Genomic DNA, 25509 nt, shown 5'->3' on the forward strand with positions numbered 1-25509 from the left:
GACCAGAAGCAGTGGGCCCAAACTGAACCATAGAAAGTCCTGTCTGACCATCAGGCAGTGCTGTGTGGGTGATGGAGCAGTGGCACAGGCTCCCCAGGGGGCTGGAGAGAGTGGAGTCTCCTCCTTGGAGGTCTTAAGAGCCATCTGGACATGGTCCTGGGTGTCCCTGCTTGAGCAGGGATTGGAGCAGACGGACCCAGAGGTTCCTGCCTACCTCAGCCAGTCTGTGATGCTGTGAGGTGCTGAAGTTGAGGAGGGAATATGTTGGGGCTCTGGTCCTCACCCTAGAACTGCTGTTGGGCTGTTGTCTTTGGATGAACTTGTTCGTATGTTGCCTCTTATGGTGAAGGGAAAATGAGGGCTTTTGGAGGGGATTTTGTTTGCAAGTTAAGACCAAAACTAGTGCTAGTTAGACCAACTAGCATCTAAACTTTCTTGCATGTAAGCTGGTGCCTCTGATTCAGGACCAGCATCAGGTGCAATGGGATCATCTTGTTGAGCAAGCATGGGACAGCTGGTAATGGATGTGGAACACCACAGTGAGAGAGCAGATTTGTAAAGTTTTTTAAGAAAAGAAGCTTCTGTCTTCCTTTCTCTGTGATCATTTGGGGGAAAATGTAAGGCCCCGTGAAGTCAGGAGCCTGGCAGTCTGATGTACTGTATGCAAAAGGTGGCTACAGCTCAGGTCTTGGTTGCAAGTTGGCTCAGCTGCACTAAAAGTGGTGGTTGCTGGTCTCTGTTTCACAGCCCCTCTCTTGTTGCATTGAAGGATAGACTACATACTTCTCATAAAGCAAGAGACATGTGAAATCCAGATGTCAGGGAAAAGCATCTTTCTGCAAATGCAGGACTTTCTGCCTCTAGTGCTATGGGAGTGGTGCAGGCCAGAGTGGAAACAGAGAGCCCTGCGTTTCTGATGAGGGTCCTCTTGGTGAAGCCCCTCTCTGCAGGGGAATGCTGCATGCTCCCTGGCCTGCTGTGCCCTGTGTTCTTCGACAGCCAGCTTTCCTGTCTGGTGCCAGGGTGTCACAGCTTTTCTGTGCTCCAGCCCACATCTTTACCCATGAGGCTGTTCTGTTCTCCAGGGAGCTCTGTGCAGATCTTTTTTTTTTTACTCCCCTGAAGGCCCCAACAACCTTAGCAGGGTTTAGCTCCTCAGTCTCTAATAACTCAGCTTTTCTAAATACTGTCCCTCCCCTGAGGCTCTCTGTCCTCTTTCTGTCCCTGTGTGTTTTGTTTCCCTCGTTGCCCTGTTCTTGTTGCTGCTCTTTTTTTTTCCTTCTTTTTTTTTTTTCCCCCCCTTCTGCATGGATATGTCTAACACCCTGTTAAGCACTTCTCTACAAGCTGGGTGAGCTGAAGTTTGGTGCTAAGAAGGCAAAACAATAAAATCTGCATGGGTCACCGATGCTGAGAAAGTGATGGTGTGGGGAAAGTGCTCCGGTGGTCAGGGTGGTAACACAGGGTTTGGGGTGGAGAGGACTGCAGAATGCTTCCCAAAGCAGTTAGAGCTCACTGTGGTGCCCTGTGGAGAGCTGCTTGTCGCTTATAGGGAGTTATCCAGTGGTCATGGGGTAAAGACAACAAGCTTAACAGTTTTCAATTTGTCCAATACAGCGTGGAACAACCTAATTGATGTATGAAGAGACACAGCTGTATTCCTATCAAACAGCTGCTGGAGGCTGGCCACTGCATTTTTCCATTATGTAATTTGTGGGAAAGGAAAACGAGACCTCTTGGCTCTTGCATAGGCAGAGATGCTCTGGCTAACATGATGGGTTTTGGAAAGAAGGAGAGGGATTCTTTTGCTCTGAGCGCGAATTAAATCTAAAAGGAATTTTTTGAAAACTCGAGAAAACTGTGGAATTTTCAGCCTCAATAAAGATGCATTTAAGTCCTGAATGGGATTTTAGTCCTCAGATTGGAGAGAGTAATGGCCCTGAACACAGTAAAATTAAGTTAATTTTGTGGCTGTATATCAGCGTGTGTGTGAGGGCTGCACTGCAGCACGTGGTGCCAGAGACGTGCTGCGGGGCAGGTAGGTGTGCTGCAGGCTCCTTCTCCTGCTCTACTGGGCAGCTGCTCCTCCTTCACTCCCGGGGCACCGGACCAGGTCCCACCCTCGGCTTCCCACCAAACCGCACTCTCCTCCTTCCAGCAGCAGGGCTTGGCTGTGTTTATCTGCATTGCCAAGCTGGCACTTGGCTGCTTTCTCCTTATCTGCCTCACCCCCTCTGTCCCCTCGGTGCTCCCTGCCATGCAGTGATGGCTGCAAAGCAGCGCTTGGTCTTCCTATCCCCCTTCCCCTGGCACACTGCTTTTTTCCCTTCTGCTCTGTGTGTGAGTGCTGCTCCAATGCTTGCCACGTGGTTACTGCATGTCAAAGGCTGTGTGTGCATGAACTTCTTTCTGTGAAAGGGAATGGGGAAGGGGACCATGCCTCAAGTGTGCATGTGTGGGTACATTTTCACCGCTTTGCTTTTCCCTGAAGCAGCGCAGAGTGCTCTGAATGGTATGGGGCTCTTTGTGCTCACCTTCTTGAACGTGTCCTAATTGATTTCTTTGCAAATATGCTGTGGTATGCAAATGCTGGCACTGCAGAAGTAGCACTTGTAATCCCAAAGCGAAGGCAATTCAGGAAAATCCAGCATCCTTTCAGGGTTGTGACCCTATTTGCTCCTCTGTCCACCAGTGCTCCTGCTGCTGCCCATTGCCAACATCTCCTCTCCCCCAGCCATGGGTCCCTGGCACTCTTTAGGATTGCTTATGCTTCAACATGAAGTGGGAGTGTGGGCAGAACTCAGTGGAGAGTGTGTGCAAGGAGCAGTGAAGAAGTTATCATGCTCTGAAGTTATTAATGCGGGTGCAAGACAAACTTGTTCTGAGAGTCTTTTGGAGGCTGGGGGAGGAGGAGAGAATCCAGCAGACTTGTGTCGGAAAGTCATCTAGTGAAAGGTGAATGTTAGAGACAAAGTTATAAGATCTGTCATGTTTCCTAGCTGCATTTAAATATAGTACTTACTACTTCTCCAAGTTTGGCAAAAATGAGGGAAAAAACCGCCTGACTTGTGAAATCCGTAGGAAAATTGTGATCTAGTAGCTTTCAGGAGCTGCCTGCGTTTTAAGGACACATTAAATCCAACCTTGCATTTTTTGATGTTTATCCTTCTAGCACCCAGCATGGTGTGCAGGCAGCAGGAGAAGTGCTGCCTGTGCCTTGGGGAGCCTGTGAGCTAATGAATACAGCAGTCATTTCCAAGGAGAACCGGGAGCAGATTGAGGCTTCACAATCTGATTTGAAATACTGAATGTGTTATTTATGGGATCCTATTTGATTTTGGCATTTTTGAGAGTAGGATGATGAGGAAGGATGACCCATAGAGAGGGCTCTAATGCAGGTCCTAGGAAACCTGGCTCAGCTTCTGCATGCCTGGCTCAGCTGTTCGTGTGCTGATAAAGGCTCCGGTATGACGGCAGGGGTGCTGTGAGGATAAGGACCTGGGAGACCGTCGTGAAAGGGGGTGAGAGGAGGATATGTAGCTGTCACAGATGTTTAGAAGTCGGATTTGTGTGGGTTAAACTGGGCATGCTTGCAGCCTGGTGACTGCAGTTGCACGCCGTGTTGGTGCGTGACTCAGATTGTGGGGTGGGATTTGATATATAAGCTGCTCTTACGCTCGTCTTGGCCTGAGGACAGGTGTCTTCCTGGAGATAGCTGCATCACTATAGCAAGTTGGGGCCTTCTTTCAGAGGCTGCAGTCTCTGCTGCTGTCAGCCGAGGCACTCATGTAACCCATGGAGAACCAGCTGGAGGTAGAGTTGGCGGCATTAGCTGTGGTAGAGCTGAGTTGGCCAGCCCGGCCAGTGTCCTTTGGGATGGCTGCACTGCTTCTTGTCCTCCCCACGCAGTGGTCAGTAGTACTTTGAGTTAGGCAAGAATCTGCATTTTATAATTCTGCTTTCTAGGCACTGGTTACTTTCACTAATCAGTGTGAGCTATCTCAAGAGGATGCTGTAGTGTGAACTTTGGATGGGTGGGAGGGGAAGGGGTGTTGCTGAAAGCATCAAAAAGTAATCTCTTTGCTAACATGGCTCTGACTTGCTTGCATTGGGCAATAGAAACTGTCCAGCTGGTCCTTAGCATGTGGGAAAGCTGAGTAAAATGGTGCTTGATTGGGTTGCAAATACTTGTGTGTGCTGTGAAGTTTGAAGCTTTACAGGGAAGCTGGGCCTGGTTTTTGAATAAGGAATTTCAGGGCTTTCTGAAGCTGAGGTTGTGAGTGTGTCTTTTCTAAGCATGGACAAAAATCCTGTTCACCTCTGCCCTGGTTTATTCCCAAAAAGTGCTGGGGAATGTGGCTGAATCTGACAGGTAGGGCATGCTTGTATCAGTGGTCTGAATCCCTGCCTTCAATGGGGAGGGGATGGGGAACCCACAGGCTCAGGTAAACCTCTGGGCTCTTTGCTCCTCCTGTTAGGCCATCTGCGAGGTGGTTGGGAAGCCCAGGGAAGCCAGAATTGTCCCACAACCTGTTATAGAGCAGCCACTGTGCACTTCTCACTCTGGAAAAAGCAGCACTTCTGTACTCTCCATTTCAGATGACACTTTTTTTTTTTCCCTCTCATTTCTTATTTTCACTATTAACAGCTGAATTGTCCCTTCATCAATATGTAAAGATGGTATATGAAAAAGGAGGGAGTGGCTGGGGTACTGTGGATATTTACTTGTGGAGGGGAGAATGGGCAACTTGTTCAGTCTTGTGACAGCATGGCAATAAAAATGACAGGTAAAACTTGTTGTTTAGTGCTAAACAGTATTTAGAGGGGGTGGGAGGGGGAAGAGGATGAGTGAGAAGCAGCTATGTATACAATAGTGGTCTCTAAATTAGCTGCTGCATTTCTAGATAGAGATCTTGGGAGTCATAGTGGTTTTTTCATCAACTCAATGGTAATGGTGAAAAGGCAAGTGTATTGTTAAAAGCTGTTATGAAAGCATCAGAGAACAAAACAGAACCTAATTATGGCGTGTTTTATAAATCCGTGGTGTGCCCTCTTCTCGAACAGTGTGTGCAGTTCTGGTTGTGCCCCATTTTCATCCCTCCCTCGTGCATACATGCTTCTCAGAGCTGTGAGATAACAAGATAAAGTGCAGAAATGGTTCTCCTTCTCAGTGCCAGAGAGAAGCAACACCCAGGCTGTCCTGCCTGGAAAGCAAATGAGCAAGAAGAGTTTGGTAGAGGGTCTGTGACACAGTATGAGACAAGGAGGAGGTGAGCAGGGCACAGTTACTTCTGCTTCTCATGAGCCAGGAAATGGGGCCACCAAATGAAATGTCTGGGTGGCAGCTTCAGAGCCGAGAAGGGAGTGTGTGCATGGGTTTCTTTGTTCTTCTTCAGACAGTAAACATATAATTAAATTGTAGCACTCTACCACAGGATGTTGTAGATGCCAAAATTATAAATGGGTTCAAAAAGAATTAGACAATTTGATGGACTTTTTTTTTTTTTTTCCTCCTTCCATGAAAAGCCATTAAATCCAGTGATGCAGACGCAGTGCCAGGCTCAGGAAGTCTCTGCTCTTGCCCTGCTCTCATACGTTATCCCTAAGTGCTGTCAGTGAATAATCTGAGCAGCTCTTCTTGGTGGGGTGGGGGAGCATAGCGGAGGAGCTGGGTAGTGGGTGGGAAGAGCTGGGGGCTGGCTGCACAGAGAAATGGGAGGCCGAGTGGGTGCAGAGCTGTGTGTAGGAGTCTCTGATTGCCAAGGAAAAGAGAAGGCAACAGAATGACAACCTATGGTGGAGAAAGGAAGATGTTTGCCTTAGATTTGCTTTCTTGTCAGTTTGGCTTTCAATAGGTTTGGCAGCACCTAAATATTTGTCAGCACTGTAAACCTGGCACTTGAGAGAATCGTGCAAGAATTGTTTCTTTTTATAATTCTTTCAGTGTAGGTTTCTGTATTCAGATCTTTCTTGCATGCACGTAGGCATGGCGTGGTCACTGAAATGAAAGCGGAAGGGAAATAGCGTGGAGGAGGGAAGGAAGGAATCCTCTTGTCAGGTCAGCGTTCAGGGAGACTGAACAGAAACCAGCAGCAGTTGTCTCCCTGGGGCTGTGGCTCACCAGTATGTGTGCATTTACCTGCTCCTGGCAGGCTTGGTGCTCTGGGTGAATACTGTGGGGCAGCATGCTGCAGAGGGGCAGGGAACCTGCAGGAGCTGCAGCCTGATGTGCATGAGCATTTCTCTGGTTCTTGCTCAGGACGGCATTACATACAGCTACCAGCCCTCCTCCTTCTGATAATAATAATTAAAAAAAAAAAAAAAATCAGCTTTGCAAATCTACATTTTCTAAAAGGCTTGTGAGATCTGTGGTAAAATCTCATCCAAACATGCGTTTTCTCCTCTTAATTTAATAGTTCAACTCTTTCTTTAAAGAAACTCTGCCTCTTTCCCTCTCTGTACCAAACCCAGCCGTGTCTAGACAAAAGCCTGCCACGATTAGCAGAGGTGTGATTCTCAGTGCTGCTGTGGGGGGTGTATCCATGCTTCTGATGTTATGCTAATGGATTTCCTGCTCCTCCAAGGGTTGCAGGGCTTGTGTATGCAGAACTCATGGCAATGCCTGGATAGGAATTGCATGCATATAGAAAAATAATTTTGCACTCTTGAAGTATATGGTGAAGGGCTGTTTGCTTGTATAGTTATTCAGACTTCATCTCTGGCTGCACATTGGTGCCACCTGCTTGCAGGAAAGAATGAGCGGACTCGTGTTATTCAGGAAAAATGTGAAGGCGAGGCCTCAACATCTGCTCGGCTTTGTTCAGCCTGGCCTGGGCTGCGGGCACAACGCGGGCTGCAGCTTCTACTTTATTGCTGGCATATAAACTAGCAAGGCAGCTTGGGCCAGATATGTCCTTAAGCTCTTTTTAAGCTCTTTTTTTTTTTTTCTTTCTTAAATCCTAAGATGTGAAGTGCAGACTGAGTGTTTGAACTTGGTTACTTGGAAAAAAAAAAAAAAAAGAAAGAAAAAAAAAAAGAAAAAAAATGTGTACAGCAATATAGTTTCTTTTTTTCTCTTCCAACCTTTCTAATGATGATAATTTTTTATCGCTACAGAGTGACCTTTGTAATCATTGCTGGATGATTAATCTTTAACGGGGTGATTTTTTTTTTAAAGCAGTATATATATATATATATATATATATATATATATATATATATATTTTTACACTGTTGTGAGGTGTGAGATACTGTGGGTTTTGCAGCACAGTTACACCGAAGGAATAGGCCCTTCAGTCTGCATGTGCAGTGCCATGGCTCTGTTCCTAAGCCCACATGTGGCCTTTGTTTCCCCAGGCAGATACAGAAATGTCCTCAGAACTTTATTTGCATATAGATTGCAGTGCCAGTCGGGTGTAGTCAAGTATAGGAAGAGGTAACTGCTGCTTAATTTATAACTTCTTAATTAAAAACCTTCCTTAAGTTGCAGGATTCCCGTTTAGAAAATTCTGCTACACGTGAAGCTGTGTTGTAGCATGTACAAATATAGCACTGCTAGGAGGCATGGGCTGCTGAAGCCAGGCAGTTCTCAGAAGGCAGAGGGAAGGGGATTGCAGCACTGTGTGCTGAGCTGGAAAGTCACGTGCAGGAGGAAGGAGCTGGGCAGCAGAGTTCTCCACGTGGCGTCGAGCTGTTGCTTCAGACACCAATGCCAGCCGCAGGGAAGGAAGGTGGGGATGGCTTTTCTCCCAGCTCTTAATTTTGCTTGAATTCTCTTGTGCCCCATAAATATTTCATTGCTGTAAATGTTGTGCGCTTATGAGTGTGATGCTATGAGCCCAGGCAATATCAGTGACCCAGTGAGAAATGGCTTTTCAAACTATGGGAGCTGTGTCTCCTTTGTCTCATTTTGCTTCATGAGTGCTGTAAACAGGGGTTTTACTCTATGCAGTAAATACAAGATCAGCATCAATAAAAGAACAGAATTTGGGAATGGAAGCACTTGTTTAGTCTCACTTCACTAGAAGTAAATACATTTAGACCTAGTCCAAAATCTCTTTGAACAGCATTCAGCTACTAAGTTACTCTGTATCAGCTCCAGCACTTCCCCCAAATAATGAAAACATACGTTCACCTGGGTATACTGTGCAGTGTTTGTTTCATGGATGATGTCAAGGGTTACACTTTAAAAGTAAGAGAGTGCTTCTTAGTCCTTTAAAAACTTGCAGTATTTGATTTAATGGTGAATTAATGCCACTTACTGGGAGGGAGGAGGAAACAAAGTGCTGTTAGTAATGCAGGAGCCTTTGCAGGTGGGTATTCTGCTCTCCTGTACCTTTGGGATTTCAGTCTTGGTGTAAACTTCAATAACTTAATGAAATATGTTGTTTAGATCTGGATACCTTTTCTTAACTGATGCCTGACAAAAGATCAGTCAGTACCTGAAGAATTCTCTGTTTTATGGGAAGTGTTGGTTTTGTTTTGTTTTGTTTTTTTAATAAGCTGTGTTGATTTGCTCTTTCTTTCCTGCCAAGAAAAATGGAACAGCGTGTATCTGTATCAAGCACCTGGCTGTGCTTTCTCTGTGTTACCTTTTGCTGTCTTAGCTAACAGAGGAATTCAGTAGCAGCAGATGCCCCCTCTTTGTGGCCTGTGTTGCAATGCTCTGGTAGTGATGTTTTGCAGTGTATTTTTTCTCCTTTGAAACACAGGGCTCCCATAGCTCTGAAATGCCTTATGCAGGCAGCAGAAGGAAAAAAACAAACCAACCCACTACAGACTGCTGGAAGGGTTACAGAGGGAGGGGTGAGGGCTGGGAATCCTCCCTTGCAGAGCTTCATCCTGACTTGGGCAGGGTGGAGGTGAGAGCAGTGTGTCTTGGCATCTGCAGGAGGCCACGATCATACCTCTGAAGAGTCAGGAAAGGTGCCAGAACCAGTAGAGCATGCTCTTGAATGACGCAGCCACGGTGGGAGAATGCAGCATCCTTGGGCAGAGCTGCAAGATGGAGCAGCTCCCTCAACTGCAGAAACCCAGGTGTGAGCTGGCACTGCTTCTCCATGCAGAAGCAGAAGATAGGTGATGGTGGTGGGTGGCTTCCTGAGGAGCCTTGGCTCCCTCTGAGTTTATTCTGGCACATTATGCTTCTAGCTGGGAGAAGAAAAATGAAGTGGGATGTATCAGGCTAGAACTGCGCAGCTCTGGGCTGGCTGGGGCTCCAGGTGTCCTGCCTGCCGTCTGTTCCTGTGGGGATTGCGCACGCAGTCCTTCAGGCAGCACAAAGCTGTGCTGCACTGGAGGGAGAACTTCTGCCTGTTCCCTGGTTTGTTTCTGCCCGGAGAGGCTCCTGCTATGGCTAATGGCAGCGGGATGAAGTTCTGCATGAAGGCAGAGCCCCCCACATGAGTCTGCTGCTCCCTGTGCACCCACTGTGCTGTTTGATCTCGCAGCCAACTGATTTGGTTTAATAACTCAGGGAGAACGCTGTTTGCTTTTTATTTTGCCAGGTTAGTTTTAGCAAAGCTGCTTGGTTCAGATGGATAAATGCCAGAACTGAAAGGAGGAGGCAAGCATGTGTGAGGAGAGTAGGGTGATGCTGGCAGGGCAGGGCCCCTCTTCCTACAATAGCACCGAGGTGTTGGATGGGCTCTTCCTGTGAGATGCTGCCTTCGCCCTTTGGCCTTCTGACTGAGGTGCTCCAAGGTTCTTGGCTCACCCCACTGAACGGAGGTCTGGCTGGGATGAGGAGTGGTATTCTACAGCTTTCTTTCTGGGCTGATGACTGCAGCTGCTCTATGGCTCAGACTGGAAAGGGGTTGGGATCAGTCATAGAACCACAGAAATGGTTAGGTTGGAAGGAACCACAGAGGTCATTGTCTGTTTCCAACCACCTGAGGAAGACACTGTGACCTGCAGGGGAGACTTCGCACCTTTGACACTGCTCAGCACTTTAGCAGTGGCCTTTAGTAGTTTCTGTTTGAGAACCCCTCCATTTCCCTCCTTAAAAGAAATCTTGACCACCCTGACACAGGCTGGGAGAGAAGCACCCTTCTTGCTTGTGGTCCTGCTGTGTTGGCAGAGTTTGTGCATATGGAGCGTGGTGGCTGAGAAGCCTGCAGGGCATACATGTGTGTCCTTGCTCTTACTTTGCTCTTCCCAACATAGATCTGTGGTTTCATGCCAACACAGGTGTATTCATGATGACAAACTGAGCAGCATGTTCAGCACTCAGCTTGTTCATGCAGTTTTAATTTTAGCACTAACATAGCTTAACCTTGCATGGAGAAAATAAGTTACAACAAATGCAGGAAGCCCGTTACGATACGTGCATGCATGTATGTCAGACTGCTGGTGAGGTTATGGGTGTTGCTCAGGGATTGTGGGACTGGAGGCTGTGCTCCTTGGTCTGAGAAGCAGTTCCAGACCCCAGGGATGAGTTCATACATGTATCGTGGAATTTGCAAGGATGTTTAGGACTCAGTGACTGTAAGTTCCTTGGAAGGAACTTGCAAGCTCTGCATTTCTGCTCTGTTTCTTCAGAAGGTCCTGGCAGGGCAGAAGCTCTGCTTCCTCCTTGGAATGAATGCAGCAGTGCATTGCTTGAGGAGGAAGGGAGAGCTTTAAGAGTCCTTTCTGCGTTGACCTCACTTTCCTTTTTGTTTTCTTCCTGTTTTCTGAGCTGGGATCTCTCATGTGGGGTCTGAGCTAGACTTACCTCTGAGGCTTTAAACTGTGTGGGTGGCAGTGGCAGAGTGGGGCTGACGTGTCTGTATGTGAGTGCAAATTGAGCAGGCAGATGCTTATGAGCAAAGCTGTCCCTTGCAGCAACCTTCACAGCAGGGGAAAGATGCTTTAAAAAGACTCAGAGGCGAGACATATTTTGTTTTAAATCAATCTAGTGCCTCTTGGAGTCTGACTGATGCTGCTGAATGAAACCTCCCTCTTGTGGTTTCTGTTTTTCTTTTCTTTTCTTTTTTTGTAGTTGTTTTGTTTGGTTTTTTTTCCTCCCTCCTTTCTTTGTGGAAATCATTGCAACAGGTTTCCAAAAGCTCGAGAAGAACTGTTGCTGTTCCTGGGGCTGGGGAATGTCAGCCTACAAGCAGAGGAATGGTACCTCAAACAGCAGTGTTGGCTCTGCTTTGCAAATGCCCTGTGGTCAGCTGTATGTTGCTGAGATGTGTCTTCCCAGCTCAAAAACAAAAAAAGCACTGCTGCTTTTAGGATAATGTTGGCTTATGGATAGCATGTCATGCCTCATTTTTTTCCCCTTGTACTGGGTGAATTGTTTGTGGGCTTGTGCAGTCAACCAGATCTGTAAATAGGACTGACTTTAAAAATAACCTTTTCTTCACATAAAGAGTTTTAACCTGGATTTGTCTGCCTTTCACTACTTTGTGCAGTCCATCAAAGAGTTGTCTGTGCCCCTGAGGATATAGGGCAGGGTATGTTCTGGGGAAGAGGGATGGGGGTGGCTATGGAAAAGAGCAATGATCTTGTGCCTGATCAGAGGAGCTGGGCTGCCCATCTCTGCTTGGTGAAGGCAGTGAGAACTTGCATCCCCTGTGAAGTTTGGCCCAGGATCAAAGCTAAGGAGGGGCTGCTTAGAACAGGCCTCATGCCTTGGTCTCTAAGGTGAGTAGTATGGATGAAAGAGCAAGATTAACTGAAATGTCAGGTGGCCTTGTCTGCCAGTGTAGTTTCCTGAAATGCAGGTTGTCCTGCTATAACTGCACTTGCGTAAACAAGCAAAGTGACCCTAAATTGTTACCCTAAAAAAGTATAAACCTTGTCTTCTTAAGTGGCTGTTTTTATGTAAAGTATGTAACGGATCACATGCATTTAGCTTTTCAGTTTTGCCACTAACGTGTAGAGTGTTTGAATTCACCCTTTGTGCAGGTGAAGAGATGGGGAAAGGAATTCCCTCGTTTGTGCTCCTTGTGCTGTGTCCCTCTCAGGAGGGGCTCGTGAGAGCTGCAGAGTGCTCCCTCTTGGACTTGATCCCATGGATCCCTTCCAGCTCATGATATTCTGTAATTTTCAGGGGTTCCTGCAACTCCGGCGGTGGGTTGCTGGTGTGAGGAGCTGAGCTGGGACTGAGACTGGAAGGGTTTAACTTCTGGAGATCCTATTGGTTTCTGTAGGTATTTTTAGGGGATGTGAAAGTGCTTTTCAGTGTGATACAAAGTGAGGAGAAAGCTTTCTTTCTTTCTCCACGTTTCAAACCCTTCACTTAACTAAATAGCAGGACAGATTGTGGAGTAGGGAGAGTGAGGAGCAGAATTTGATGAAGCAGAGGTTTAAGGTTGCCTTTTTCTTTACATTCCTGACCTAGACTTCATATGGAAGAGAAAATAAAATTTAATCCTAAAAGTTGCAAGACTTTTTGTAAAGTTTAAGCTATGTAGTTTTAAATTCAGACACCTTTTGTGTTCTATGTGGATGCATTCTCTACCAGAGGCATTTTTTGTATTTCTCACTACTGATTTTCCGCCTAGTATAGATAGTAAAGAACACAGACTGTGTACAAAATATGTTGTGTGTGCAGTTGCTATCCTTGGATTAAAAAAAAAGGTATAAAAGAAAAAAAGTGATATAGAAGTTCTGTATCTACTGCCAGGCTTGCTACGAAAACTGAGAAAATGGTGGTGAAAATAAACTTTGTTTTCTGGCAAGGCTTAGGAAATAAGGTAGGCTGACGTCTGGATAATTAAAAGTAAAATTTTAGTTCCTTGTTAGTATTTACTGGTCTTCCCTTCTCCAATACTTGTTATATTTGCTTTAAACTTGATGTTGAAGTATCTTGTCATCTAACCCTGTGTGTTCTTAGCTGAGCAGATTTGGTGTTAAGAACCTCTCTGTTGCCAAGAGAGGTGGTGGGTGCTCCATCCCTGGAGACAGCCAGGGTCAGACTGGATGGGGCTCTGAGTACCTGATGGAGCTGTGGGTGTCCCTGCTCACTGCAGGGAGTTGGGCTGGGTGGCCTGTAAGGGTCCCTTCCAACTCAAACAGTTCTGTGATTCTAACAGCGATCAGACCATGAGCATTCATGGTACTGTAACTGCTGAACCTTCTGACCTGTTGAGTGGCCAGGAGCTGCTGCTGTGCATTGGAGATGGAGGAGCAGATACTGCTCTGATTTTGTTGTGTGATGAGATGTCAGGGCCGTGGCACCGCATCTTCTGTGTCACTAGTTTTCTGACCTGATGTCTTTCCATGTATCACAAAATGGTGGTGCAGAGAAAATAGCGCTGTGTTGAAATGTTGCATAAGGCTGCAGTGTTACGTGGAGCTCTGCAGTGGCAGGAGTGCTGCGGGCACCTAATGTGAGCTGCAGGTTGCTCTGGGCCGGGGCGGGTGGCTGAGCTGACTGTGCTACTGACTCACAGGGCAAGTTTCCTTCTCTCCTCCTCTTCTTCTGATTGCTCAGCACCCAAGAACTGTAGCTTCATGAGAACATGCTGTTGAAACTTAACCTTTACCTTGAGGTTGCTCTCTTCCTAAGTACGTGCAGCTGTGGTTCTTGGCTTTTGGTGCTTCGCTCTCAGCTGGTGCCAAGTTGGCTAATGCCAGGCTGGTTCTCACAGGTGTGATGCACCAGCGTTTCTCTGAACTGGCTGAGTAAAAGGGCTGATTTGAGACACTCTGATGTGGGGATGGAGGGATTTGAGGCCTTTTGGGATAGAGAGGAGGTTCTCAAAAGTGAAATCTGGGAGGTTCATGTGTACGTACCCTGAAGTGTTCATCTAAGTGACGTGACCAGGCTTGGGGCCTGCAGCCTGAGCACTGCTCCTCCCTTTTCATTTAGCAATGGCTGGAAGAAAGATAATCAAGTATGCTGGAAGAGAAACCTTAATTAACTTTTAATTTAGATCTAATGTATGCTGCTTAGTGCAGTGCTTGAAAGAGTGAGTTTGTGCTATCTGTCATGTTATATAGGGAGTGATGCTTTGGAAAGAAACAAACAAACAACAAAAAAACAAAAACAAACAACAAAAAAAAAAAACCCCAAAAAAACAACAAGGAAAAGCCTCAGGTCTGAATGGGAAGATGGGGTTTTTGACTCTACAGATGGGTTTCGTAGCTTGATTAAAAGCTGCAGATGTGTGGTAAGTTACTTTAGTATCCATTTTGCATCTGAAATGACTTTCTCTGTAACGTGGTTTTTATCTGTTTTCTCTGAAGCCAAACTTGCCAGACGAAGTCAGGAGAGAGAGAACCTCGGCATGCTGGTCTGGTCGCCTAATCAGAATCTCTCTGAAGCAAAATGTAAGTCTCTTCAAATTCTTCTTTTTCCTCTTTCTCTTAAACATATAGCTTAAAGAATATGAAGGTACCACTTTCAGTACAGAGGTTATGTCTGTGACCTTTTCATTATGCTTTGAAATGAATTTGAGCATTGGAAAAAAGAAAAGCCTATAAAGCAATCCTGAAAAGAACTTTGTTCCCCACTGGGCAGCTGCTCAGTGTGTCGAATCCGTGGATGCAGGGAAAGCAGCAGAAATGTGACACTTTCTTCCTTGCTATGAATTCATGATGCTTATCTGCAGGCCTACACGATATTCTTGTTTGCTGCTGGTGCTGTAGAAGATGATGAATAACTGCTGAGAGCTAAATGAAAAGTATTCTGGAGGTGGGGGTGGCAGAAATCTCTGGCGATTTGTAGTACCTTTTTCTGATAAAGACACAAAATTCACATCTGGAGCTCATGGAGGTTTGAATGCCAGAACAATTGCAGTGCCTTGGAATTCCACGTGAGGGCAATTATCAGCTCTGTGTGTGTGTGTCTGGGAGCAGGTCTCAGTGCTGTTGCCAGATGGCAGAACTAGTGCTTGAAAGGTTTGTTGAGCTACAGTTCTCCTCGTGAACAAGCAGGGCTCTCTTGATTAAAGGGCTGCTGTTCGTACAGTAACTAAACCTGAGGAGGCAGATGAAAGGAGCTATTTTTGATTTTGTGCTTATTCCTTTTTAGCTTTCTGACTCTAGGACCAAGAATAAGAATCGTTATATGCCTATCTTCTGCAGTTGTTTGTGGTGATAGTATTAAGCTGACCACCAGTTTTCCCCTAGATCCAAGGACTAGGATCCATCACAGCAGTTACGGGGCTTCTGCTAATTAAAGCAGCAGAGACTGTACATAAACTGTGCCAGGAAGTCACTGAGGTCTGCCCTGGGGCATTTGTTCCGCTGAGGAAGTTGCCCCTTAAATTATGAAAGGATTATACTGTGATCTGAAGATGAAAAGGGCTTTGCGAAGATGATGTCTGCCTTCTCCCTTTCCAGTGGGTGTCTTGTCTGCTCCCTGCTGGCTATTGGATGCTGAACTAAGTAAGACTGATGAGAAGTGAGATCTACTTGACAGTTATCTATGGTTGCTATATACCTTTTCAGAGGTTTCTAGCAAAACACTTTTGCCTTCACCAGAAGGAAAGACTGCATGGGTCATTTGTGACAGAGGATTTCTGTAGCTGCCTCTCAAGTGAGAGTCTTGTGAATCTCAGCTGTGCTTGGGAACATTCAATTTCTGTCTGATAGGAAATGAGTTTTTTGAAGACAGAGGGAAGGTGGAAATGGAATGATGATACATGGAATTGAGTAAAATGATCCTTGACACAAAACTATGGGAGTATCAGCTAAGATATCACAAACCTAAGATATAATTAAAACTTTAATATGACTAATTTAAAAGCTAGGTAGCAGTTGACTGTTGCTGGCACAACAAAAGTTGGGAGAAACTTTGTGCGTGTAAGGGCAAGATAACTATGTAGACATATCAGTGATTTCACCACCTAAAGATGCAGAATAAAACTGTAAGTATTTCAGACTGCGTTTGGGGCAAAAGTATGACCCTCCTGTGTGGTATGCAACATATAAAATATCTCTTAGGCACCTAACTGTGTGGAGACATGGTTGTCAAACAGCGTCCAGAAGCAATAACAACAAAGGGGCACTGGGAGAGGTGGCTGAGGGGACCTGGGATGTAGGAAAGCTCCAGCAGATGGGGGAGAGCTCTGCAGGGAGGGAGAGGGAGGGAGAGAACTGAAAAGTAAGTTGGTTGATCATTGCTTTGTCCAATTCAGTACCAAAAGAGATAACAGTTACTCCTGTCTCAACTTGGCATTGTTTAAAAATTACCTATGAAAAACAATTTCTCTTGAAGATGAGTGCTTTTATTCCATGAGTCTAGAAATGGATTAATCTACAGAAATAACTTTATCTCTAATGTATTCAGCCAGACATTGATTTGCTACTGTGTGAAAATTTGATTCAGTCTCCCTTTCTGGAATCCTTGAGTAATCCTCCTCCAACACCTAGCATTCTGCAATGTCTGTAGGGCACTTTATTATGAATAACAAGCAGAGTTTCCTAACCTGTTTTATGGTACATGAAGATGAAGTATCGGGGAAAGGAAGCCTCTTCAGCTGTTCTAGCGTTCATTTATAATTTTTGGCATTTGTTGATGGTGAATCCTAATTAAATGAGGTCTCTTGAGATATCCAATAGGACCAATGATCCACATTTCCATCAGCGATATGGAAGCTGATATGGGATTGCAGTGGAGAGAAATTGAGGATGAGCCATAGATTGATGGGATGGGAAAGTGAAGACTACTGCAGTCTTGTGGAGTGCTTTGGGTTTTTTCCTAGCTTGGACTGCTGCCTACATGGTGAGTTCTTAATGACCCAACTGCAGAGTTATGAGTCTCAGTTCTAACAGTTCTGCTCTTACCTTCTGCATCAAGGCTGATGTTTGGAAAGAAGTAGCTGGGAGAGCAGTTTTAGGGGCACAGTGAGCAAGTAATGTGACAACACTTCCACCATTGTGCTTGGCCAGGAAGATGATGGGGGTGTAAAGAGTGAGGTGCTCACTGGAATGGTTTGCTGCTTCTGAATGCTGCAGTGTTCAGGAAGAAAACTTCAGATCAGAGGCTCTAATACTGAACACTTCTGTTCAGCTTACTGAAAAGAGACTGAAAGGGGGCTTAAATTTTCACAGAAGGGAATTTGGGCGTAGTAAAAGATGTGCATAATGCAAATTAAAGGCTGCAAGAAAAGTTCACACGTTGAAATGAAATGCCTGAGTACGTGCTCTTCATTATTGTGATTTGCTATTGGAAGCAATGGATTCCCTGTTTTTTTTTTTTTGTTTTTTTTTTTTAATGCCTTTTAAGCATCAGAATGGATTTCTCCTCCTCCTTGGAGGGGAGAAATCAATAGCTGCGTGAAGCAGCAAATGGAAGGAGTTGTGCTTTCCGGGAGATGGGTGCAGCCCCCTTGAGCTGTAACTGCCGTGCATCCCAGCTAGCGCATCTGTTCTTAGCATGTGTATAGGCTGAAGTGTAGATGAATGAACCCTTCCAGTCAGCAGCGTTTTGGTACCTGTGACTACTTGTTCCATTTGTCCTCCAAAACTTTTGATCCATCCTGTGCCTGTTTTTGTGGTAAATTCTGTAGGAGTCACAGGACTTTTCTCTGTGGCTTTAGCTCTCTCTGTTTAAACTCTGTTTAGTTCTCTCTGTGGCTGTAGTTCTTGTGGCTGGGGCTGCATGTGAAGATGGAAGTTCATGTGTAAGCCAGGATGACCTGGTGGGTGTCTGCTCCAGGCTCATACAGTTAGTTAAAACTTGCTGTGGTCCCATGTGCCTTACATACTAGAGCAGTTCTGTAATCCCATTGGAGCAACCTGTTGCCTGGGTGCCATGAAATAATGGATATGGTGGAGAAGATTTTAGATAAACAGACAACTCCAACAATCCACCACCCCTAAAAAACCCCCACAAAACAACAAGAAAAAAATCACCTAAACAGTGATTGCGCTCTGCTCCCCTCCAGCAAATGACCTGTTGGCACACTGATTGCTTAGCTTTTTTAATGTTGTGCCTTGTTAACCACTCACTAATCCTGGTACAAATCACTTTCTGCCTTGCCCCATATTAGTATGAAAGTTCTCTACCTACTGCCAGGCTTTTGCATTCGGGGGATCACGTGCCTAGTAGTTGCCAATACTAGTGAGTTCACAAAGTTAGCCTGAAGCCAGAAGTCTGTTTTCAAGAAAGGTCACTGTGCAGTGTCTGAACATTGGACTTAAAATAACCACTCCACTTCCAGCTGTGCTCCAAGTACCCCGTGTCCTGTGACTGGAGTCCCACCTCCAACAAAGGTTGCTCTCAGTGACGCTCCTGAAGACTTGGTGCAGCTGAGGACAGCTGCTAGGGAAGGCAGGGAAGGGCGTGAAGAGATGTGTGAGGTGACACTGAGGAGCAGGAACAGCAAGATGGAAGGTGGGCATCTGCCCTCTGAGTGGCACGTGGGAAATAGGGAAGGAGAAGGAGATGGTGAGAAATGCATTGTAATGATGCTGTGGAAACTCTGTGCAGGATAGAGCTGGGCCAGTGTGAAGCTATTTATAAAGCAGCAGTGTCTGTCTCTGTGCCAAGTACTCCAATGGGTGGAACATAAAAATGACATTGGGTTGGTTTAGAAATAAGTAAGTGCTGGCACACTGCAGCTGCCCAGGAGGAAGGAATGGAAACCAGGCAGGAGAATGGGATGTGATGATTGCTTTGACACATCTGTAGTTCAAAGGTGAACTACAGGAGGAGAAAGATGTATTGTTTAGCTTGAGATAAGCTCAGTTTTGGAAGTGGTTTGTCTGCTCTGGCAGAACGTGCCTGTAGCTGTGAGTTTTGGTTTCTTGCTGATACCAGGTGTGGGGATGTTGTGGTGGGTGTGACCAGTGGACTTGCTGTTGCTGGGCTGTTGCTGAAGTGATGGGCACCGTCCATGTTACCTGCAGGAGGGTGGATCATGGGTGGCAGCTGGTCCTCTGTCTGACCTGGTGGCTCTCCAGTCCTGTTACCCTGTGGCATCTCCTCCTGCCAGTTTGCTGCTGGCTGCCTGCTGTATGCTTTGCCCACACTGGGGGGTCTGAGTAAGCTGTAGACAGCCCCCCTTTTCCTGGGGGGGGGGGGGGGAGGGGGGGAGGAAAAGTGGGTGAGCCTGAGGATGTAGGGTCAGAGGAATGCTGGAGTTGCAGGAAGAAGCGAGTGCTTTCCTCAATGGGGGCTGGGGGGGGAGGGGGGGAAATTCTTAAATGTGCTGCAAATGGATCCTGGGAAGGCAGCAGCATGCCAGCTGAGGCTCTGATAGAGTGCTGGTTGCTATGGTTACAGAGGATGTTAACCCTGTAGGGTGCGTTTTGGCAAGGTTTGCAGTTAAGTGCCACCCACTCATGATGATTGGAATGGGGGGGCAGGGGGAGTGCAGAGCAGTGGTGCTCCACCCTTAACCTATGAGCTCAGTCCTGTGTCCCATCCAAGTCTGGATCATGTGCAGGGTGTTGGTGTGCCTGTTGCCCTCTTTGGGATGAGAGAGTTCTGGTAGCTGTACTTGGGTGTGATGGAGAGGTCGATCCCAAATTTTTCTGAGAGCTGGCTGCCTTTAAGTGTCTAGGGAATGTCTCTGTAGTTCATGGGTTAATCTTTGCATAGAACAGACTAGGGTTATTCTTCCATTTCTCTTTTAAGGAGACTTTACACAAGCTTGAAAATTCTTTGTCTGAATTTTCTAACCTAAAATGACTGACAGTATAAAATGTGTATCTTCTCATGTTGCTGAGTGTGCCTTTGAAAGGACTCAACACAGTCTGTGAAGAGTTCCTGTTTTCAGCACGTAGCTGAGCAGGTTGTTTTAAGAATGGCTTCTGTGTGGATAGACCCTCTCACCCTGGGCTCACTTATTTTGGCTTCTAAATTCTGTGTGGGCATATGATGCCATAAGCAATTATCATCAGTTCTTATTTTCTTGGGGTATAGGGTGCCTAGGAATAAATAAATGTGAGGGGAAAACCTCAAATGGGAGAGGCTAGACTGGGGAAAGCGGTCATAAAATCACTTCTAAAAAATGAAGCTTTTATTTAGCAAGATGTTTGAAATGGAAGGGGTTATTGCTTCAGAGGTAAACAAGGACCATGCCAACCCCTGTCCCATGCAGCAGCAGGAGAAGGAGGATACAGTCAGATGTATGTCAGCTGCTCTAAGTCCCTTCTCTCCAATGTGCTGCAAACAGCATCCTTGAGGTGGCTGTTCCACAAGCCTTCCCTCTTATTGAAAGATGATGGGGCAGTGATCTGGATGGCACTTGGTGGGAGTGCAGCCCTCTTGGCTCCAGAATGGGAGAGTGGGGGCACCTGAGGCTTTGCCACCAGAGAGGTAGTATGAACTCTTAGCAGAGCTTACACTTTAGTATTTGTGCTGTGGGAGGCTCCGAAAGTTGGGGTCCATGTATTGTGCTCTTTCTGCTTGGGGCTTTTCTGCTTGTTTGTGTCTGAGGTATGGTGGTGTTTTTTTCTTTTTTTCTTTTTTTTTTTTTATAGTAAGAAAAGTGTTAGCTGCCAGGTATGTGTGAGGGGAGGACTTAAGGGACTGTAATACTTGCCTGTAACTATATGCTCACCTTTTGTTGCTCTGGACAGAAAGGAAACAAAAATTGAAGATGAGCCCTCTTCCTCCCCTTCCCCCCCCCCCCCCCCAAAAAAAAAAACAAACAAACAACCAAACAAGCCACAAAACAATTAAAAAATTAAAAAAACAACCAACCAAAGCAAAGGAGCAAGAAACAAACAAATGAAAAAAATCCAAACCCAGCAATGCACCACTTCTGATCTTTCTGTCTGTGTGTTCCTTCTCTAGAAATAATGCTTTTGCTGTCCCAGTGACAGCAAAAAGGATTAATGGAAGAGCAGAATTGGGTTTGTGTTTATCCCTAATCCAAATTTCAAATTCTGCAGCAAACCTGGCAGCTGTGAAGCTTGGATGCAAATACAGTAACTGAAGAATACAACTCCATGAATCCAGAAATGAGATAACTGGTGTTTAATTTAAGATTCTACTTGAGTGTAGCTGTAGAAATAATGCAGTCATGGCCACTTCTACCAGCAGCTGCAGTTGCTGTGCTTAAGCAAATGCTCAGAAGATGAAGATGAAGGGATACAGTATTTCATGTGAGCTGAAGCAACTGGTAATGCTTGAAGTGGCATTATTACAAACAGCAAAAAAGATAGCAGGCTTCAAAGGCTGTGGGTGTCTCCCAGAAATGGCTGGGCTGCCTCAAACTTCGCTGCAGTTCTCCTTTGTTCGTCGACTGCTGTGCTCTAGTTGCTGTTGCAGTGCTGTGTAGAAATCTCAGAGCCCAGCTCTTTCATCATTCTTACCGCAGGTTGATGTTTCTGGATCCTGAATGCATATTTAAATGAGGATGAGGCTTTAACCCTTTCACAGTGGTTTGTATTAGAGCTGGAAAAGCAATCTAGTGTATTTGTGTCATTTAAGGTACAATGGATTTGTTGAGAAATATATGTAAGAATAAAAACAAAAACCAACACCTCCTCTAAAAAAAATTCCTTAAGGTAGAGACTGTGCTTATGAGTATCCAGGAGAAGGCTGCCTTGTCTAAGGTAGCTGAGTAATCCTGGAGGAATTTTGTGCTGCTGTGCTGGGAGGGTGGGCAGTCCCCAGTATCCTCATGTGCCTTGTTCTCTCCTGCCACCTGTTTGTTCCTTATTCTCACTGCAGTGTGAAACAGGCCTCTGAACATGCAGAGATGACCCAGTTTGGAGGTGCCAGCTGCCACTACTGTTGCTACTGCAGGGATTGAACCAGGGCTGGCACTAGGAAGAGGCGTTTTTATAAGAGAAGTTTAGAGGCAAGATGATGTGGATGTAATGGAGTGATGATGGCAGCGTTAAGAGTCACCCTGGCAGCAAGCCTTGATTTGAAATGCGTTTGGGAGCAGTCCTAGCCAGCTTGATAGGTGCTGTGCAAGTTGTAGGACCAGTACAAGGAGAACTGGCAGGCTGCGGCTACATCCTGCTGCTCTGGCACAGCCCTGGAACAGGCTGAGCGTGTCCCTGCCTTGCTGGCTTCAGCAGGAATGGCAGGCTCTGAGGGTTTCAGAGGGCTTAGGTCTCTTTTTCTGACCTCTTCTCTCTTACTGTAGCTTTCAGGTAAGAATAAGAAGGGTCAGCATGTGAGAGGTAGCTTTTATTCTTTTTCAATCCTAGAGCAGGTCAGCAAAAGCACCAGTGGGTGCGTATGGGTATGTGATGGGAGCTGTGTGCGGGAAGGAGGAGCTCTTGTATGTATGTCCTTCATTGACAAATGCTTGAGGAAGTCGTGGCCATAAGTTGGCTGTGATGAGTTAGTACTGCTGAGTATGGCTTTTACAGAGGTGCTAGCTCAGAAGGCTGAGGGTGTGTGCCAGAGCTTCCCTCACAGGAATGTGTATGCTGTAGCGTTATTTTTTCTAATTAAGAACTGCTCCTGCTGATTATTTTCCCATACTCTTTTTTTACTCCCTACATTCAGGTTTTTTTCAGATCATGTGCTTCTCACACATACATGCAGTGGTAGAGGTAGCTATGAATTTTCTAGCACTGCAAGCATCAGAAACAATATAGAGTCATAGAATCACAAGGTTGGAAACGACCTACGAGATCATCTAGTCCAACTGTCTCCTCATCACCATTGCCACCACTAGCACTAAACCATATCACGCAGCACGTCATCCAGACACCTCTTGAACACTGCCAGGGACAGTGACTCCACCACCTCTCTGGGCAGCCATTCCAGTGCCTGACCACTCTGAGAGAAAAAGTTCTTCCTTATGTCTAATCTAAACCTCCTCTGATACAACTTGCGGCCATTACCCTGTGTCCTGCTTGTCCCTATGTATCACTCCTAGGGAAGGACTGGGCTTCTAAATCAGATTAAAGGAGTTGACCACCTACCACTGATATTCCAGGATCTCCTAGTTAGTTACATTGATTTATTGCGGGTTTTTAGGATCAGCCTTCAAGAGAGGATGTTGTATGTAATCTGTGTGTCAGCATGTACTATGTGGATCTGTAGGCTGGCTTTATCTAAACTGACTTAATTTCATATACTTTTTTAGTACCCTAATACCTGTCAACATAATGTACTTTGATTTCCAGGCTACTTTGAAGTGTATGTTGTCCAAGATCGGGCTGTGTAAGCCTGCTGCCTTTCTGTAAGGACCTCTTGGATGGGATAAAAACACTTCTACAATTCATTGATTTCAGACCTTTTGGAAATGGAGTTAAAAAAACAAACAAACAAAAAAACCAACAACAACAAATGAACAAGTATAGGATTGGATATCTTGAGTGTTTATGGTTCCTGAGTGCTAGCTTGTCTACAGTAGGGTAGTCTGAATGTTTGCCCAAATGCAACTTCTGATGTCCAATAGAGATGGTGTTTTTAATGTAAACCTGTTTTATTTCTTGTGTTCTGTTGTCTGGGAATAAGGTACCAGGAATTCTGTGAAGAACTACAGTTGTTTGTTGCTTTGGTTCATGGCCTGTCGTGTTCTGTGGTGAAGCAGCTGACCTGTTCTTGCAGCAAGCAGGAATAGAAATGTTCAGTAGATTGATGGGGCAGACAGCTGGAGGTCAGAGGCCCAGCCACCCTTGGGATATGTTGCTACCTGTAAGTTATGCAGTACCCTGTGTGCTGAGTTTCTTGTCTTCCGTTGTTCTGCTCCCTTGTAGCTTTCTTGCACCCAGGGGATAATGGGGCCTTTCAGGTAAGTCTGAGAAGTAATTTTTGATTCTCAGCATCCAGACGTAATAGTGCTAAGAGTGTTGTTGTGGGAAGGTACTCACTTTCTCTGGAGGGGTCAGCCCCAAACATCTGAAAATGAGTTTTTAGCTATAAATCTAGGAGTACTTCTCAGCGATACTTCAGAAGCTACAGTGAATGATTAGTTTTCATCCAACATCAAGCTGCTTTCACTTAGTCCCTGTCCTTTTTGATCTTGTTCCACAACTTTATGTCACTCAAGTGCAGAGCCCTTCTGGGTCACTGAGAACTGTCTCAGTGGTCTGCTCCAGACCATTCTTTCTCTTCCAGCTGGGCGTTGGAAAGAAAGGCACCAGCAGCAAAGAATAACTACAACTATAAGTGTTGCCTTTGTGACTAAACCCCTTGCCATCCAGGAGCAGAGGCTTCTCCTGTTCCAGCTGCAGTGGAGCTGGGGATGGGTGACCGCACAATCCTGCTTCCAGCAGCCATGGGTAGCTCCTCAGCATGGCTCTGACTTTTCCTCTTGCTGTCTTGCCTGATATGTCCTATCCACCTAAATGACATTCTTTAAGGAGGTGGCTAAGGGACAAATTGTTCATTCTTTTGCCTTTGTGTGCATTATAAAGGGGGTCAGCATGGCTTCTACTCTCTTGTGACGGGTTTTATTATCAGTAGCAATAATAATGAGCTGTAATTTAACCTGATGGCTCTTCTGCTCCCACACACCCCTTCTGTGCGTGTGCCCTCATGCTTCACAAAAACCCTGGGCCGTGCTGTCTAGGGAGCTTGGCTTTGATATAGTGGTTTTTTTATGCTCCTATGATAGAGCATGTAACTGTTTTGATTTTAGGCAAGAGCTCTCAAAATCTTGTTGAGTGTAGGAAATGGACCTTGTGGAAGGTTTTGTCCTCTTCAGAGGGCTTTGAATCTGGGTGTTTGTTGGTGGCTTCTGAGACTGGATGACAGCGGGCTGCTTGATCAGTCCTTCTAGTAGTCTCTGCTGACCCAGAGTGAGTGCTCTGTGTGTTTGTTTTTGTTTTTATTTTTGTGTATGAGGCTGTTTCTGTCATGAGTTACTTTGCTCACTCATTCAGAAAATGATTTTCATGGTGTTTTGTTGTTTGATGTAATTCGAAACAGTAGTACAGCCATTTTGCAGTCTACAAACTTCAGTGTTTGCAGCATAACGTGAATGTGAAGAACTGGAGAATGTTCCTAGGCATGAGACCAAGGGTGAACCTTCCATGATACAGCTAGTAGTCTGAATCTGTGGCTTCCCATTCTGACTCTGTCATTACTATGTGACACACTTTATTTTTTCCCAGAGTAATGAATCTGTGGCTTTTGGAAATGAGGCACTGGATCGGCTGTTACTTAGGAGTGCGAAAATGAGTAATTTACATAATAAAATCTTGATGAATGAGTCTTCTGACCCATGTTAATGTCTGTTGCACTGAACCATCTGATGAAATGCAGATTAAAAAAAATCTACTACCTATTGTCACAAGTGTATCGATAATGTTATTTGCATTGCAAGGGCATGCTCTTGCCTTGAAGTATATAATCTGAGACTGTATAGTCTTCCCTTAGAGTTACCTCAAGCCATGGTTTGATAGCAGAATAAATCTGGCTTTAGGGCTCTTCATACCGGATTGAGAGCATTGTATTGAATAATGCGGAGAACCGTTGTAAACTTGCTTTGTTGTTCAGGAACATGCCTCATTCAGTTATCCTGTCTGTTGACTTCTTATCTGTGTCTTGGAAGGTCATACATGGGATGGAGTGTTCCCTTCCTACTCGCAGGTACTGCATAGTAATTTGTGTTCTTACACAGCTCCAAACCCAATGCTATGTGCTCTAGTTAATTACACTTAATAAAATCAAGTGTGTCTGTCTGATTTAGAACCAAATTT

At 45.5% G+C, this 25509-nt stretch overlaps 1 protein-coding gene across 3 annotated transcripts in view; it reads left to right on the forward strand.

The window, feature by feature from the left end:
* RCOR1 (REST corepressor 1) overlaps positions 1-25509 on the forward strand; it is an 82716-nt gene that overhangs the window by 25687 nt on the left and 31520 nt on the right. Inside the window, exons 1-2 of one of the 3 annotated variants that reach the window (XM_048947971.1) lie at positions 13701-13720; positions 14182-14265. In XM_048947971.1, the coding sequence (XP_048803928.1) occupies positions 13717-13720; positions 14182-14265 (88 nt within the window). In that variant the 5' untranslated portion in view covers positions 13701-13716. Of the gene's footprint in view, positions 1-13700; positions 13721-13987; positions 14106-14181; positions 14266-25509 lie in introns of those variants that run through there. The other 2 variants (XM_048947972.1, XM_048947970.1) reach the window with 2 other exon arrangements.

This window comes from Lagopus muta, chromosome 6 (genome assembly GCF_023343835.1).
Source record: "Lagopus muta isolate bLagMut1 chromosome 6, bLagMut1 primary, whole genome shotgun sequence".
Lineage (NCBI taxonomy): Eukaryota > Metazoa > Chordata > Aves > Galliformes > Phasianidae > Lagopus > Lagopus muta.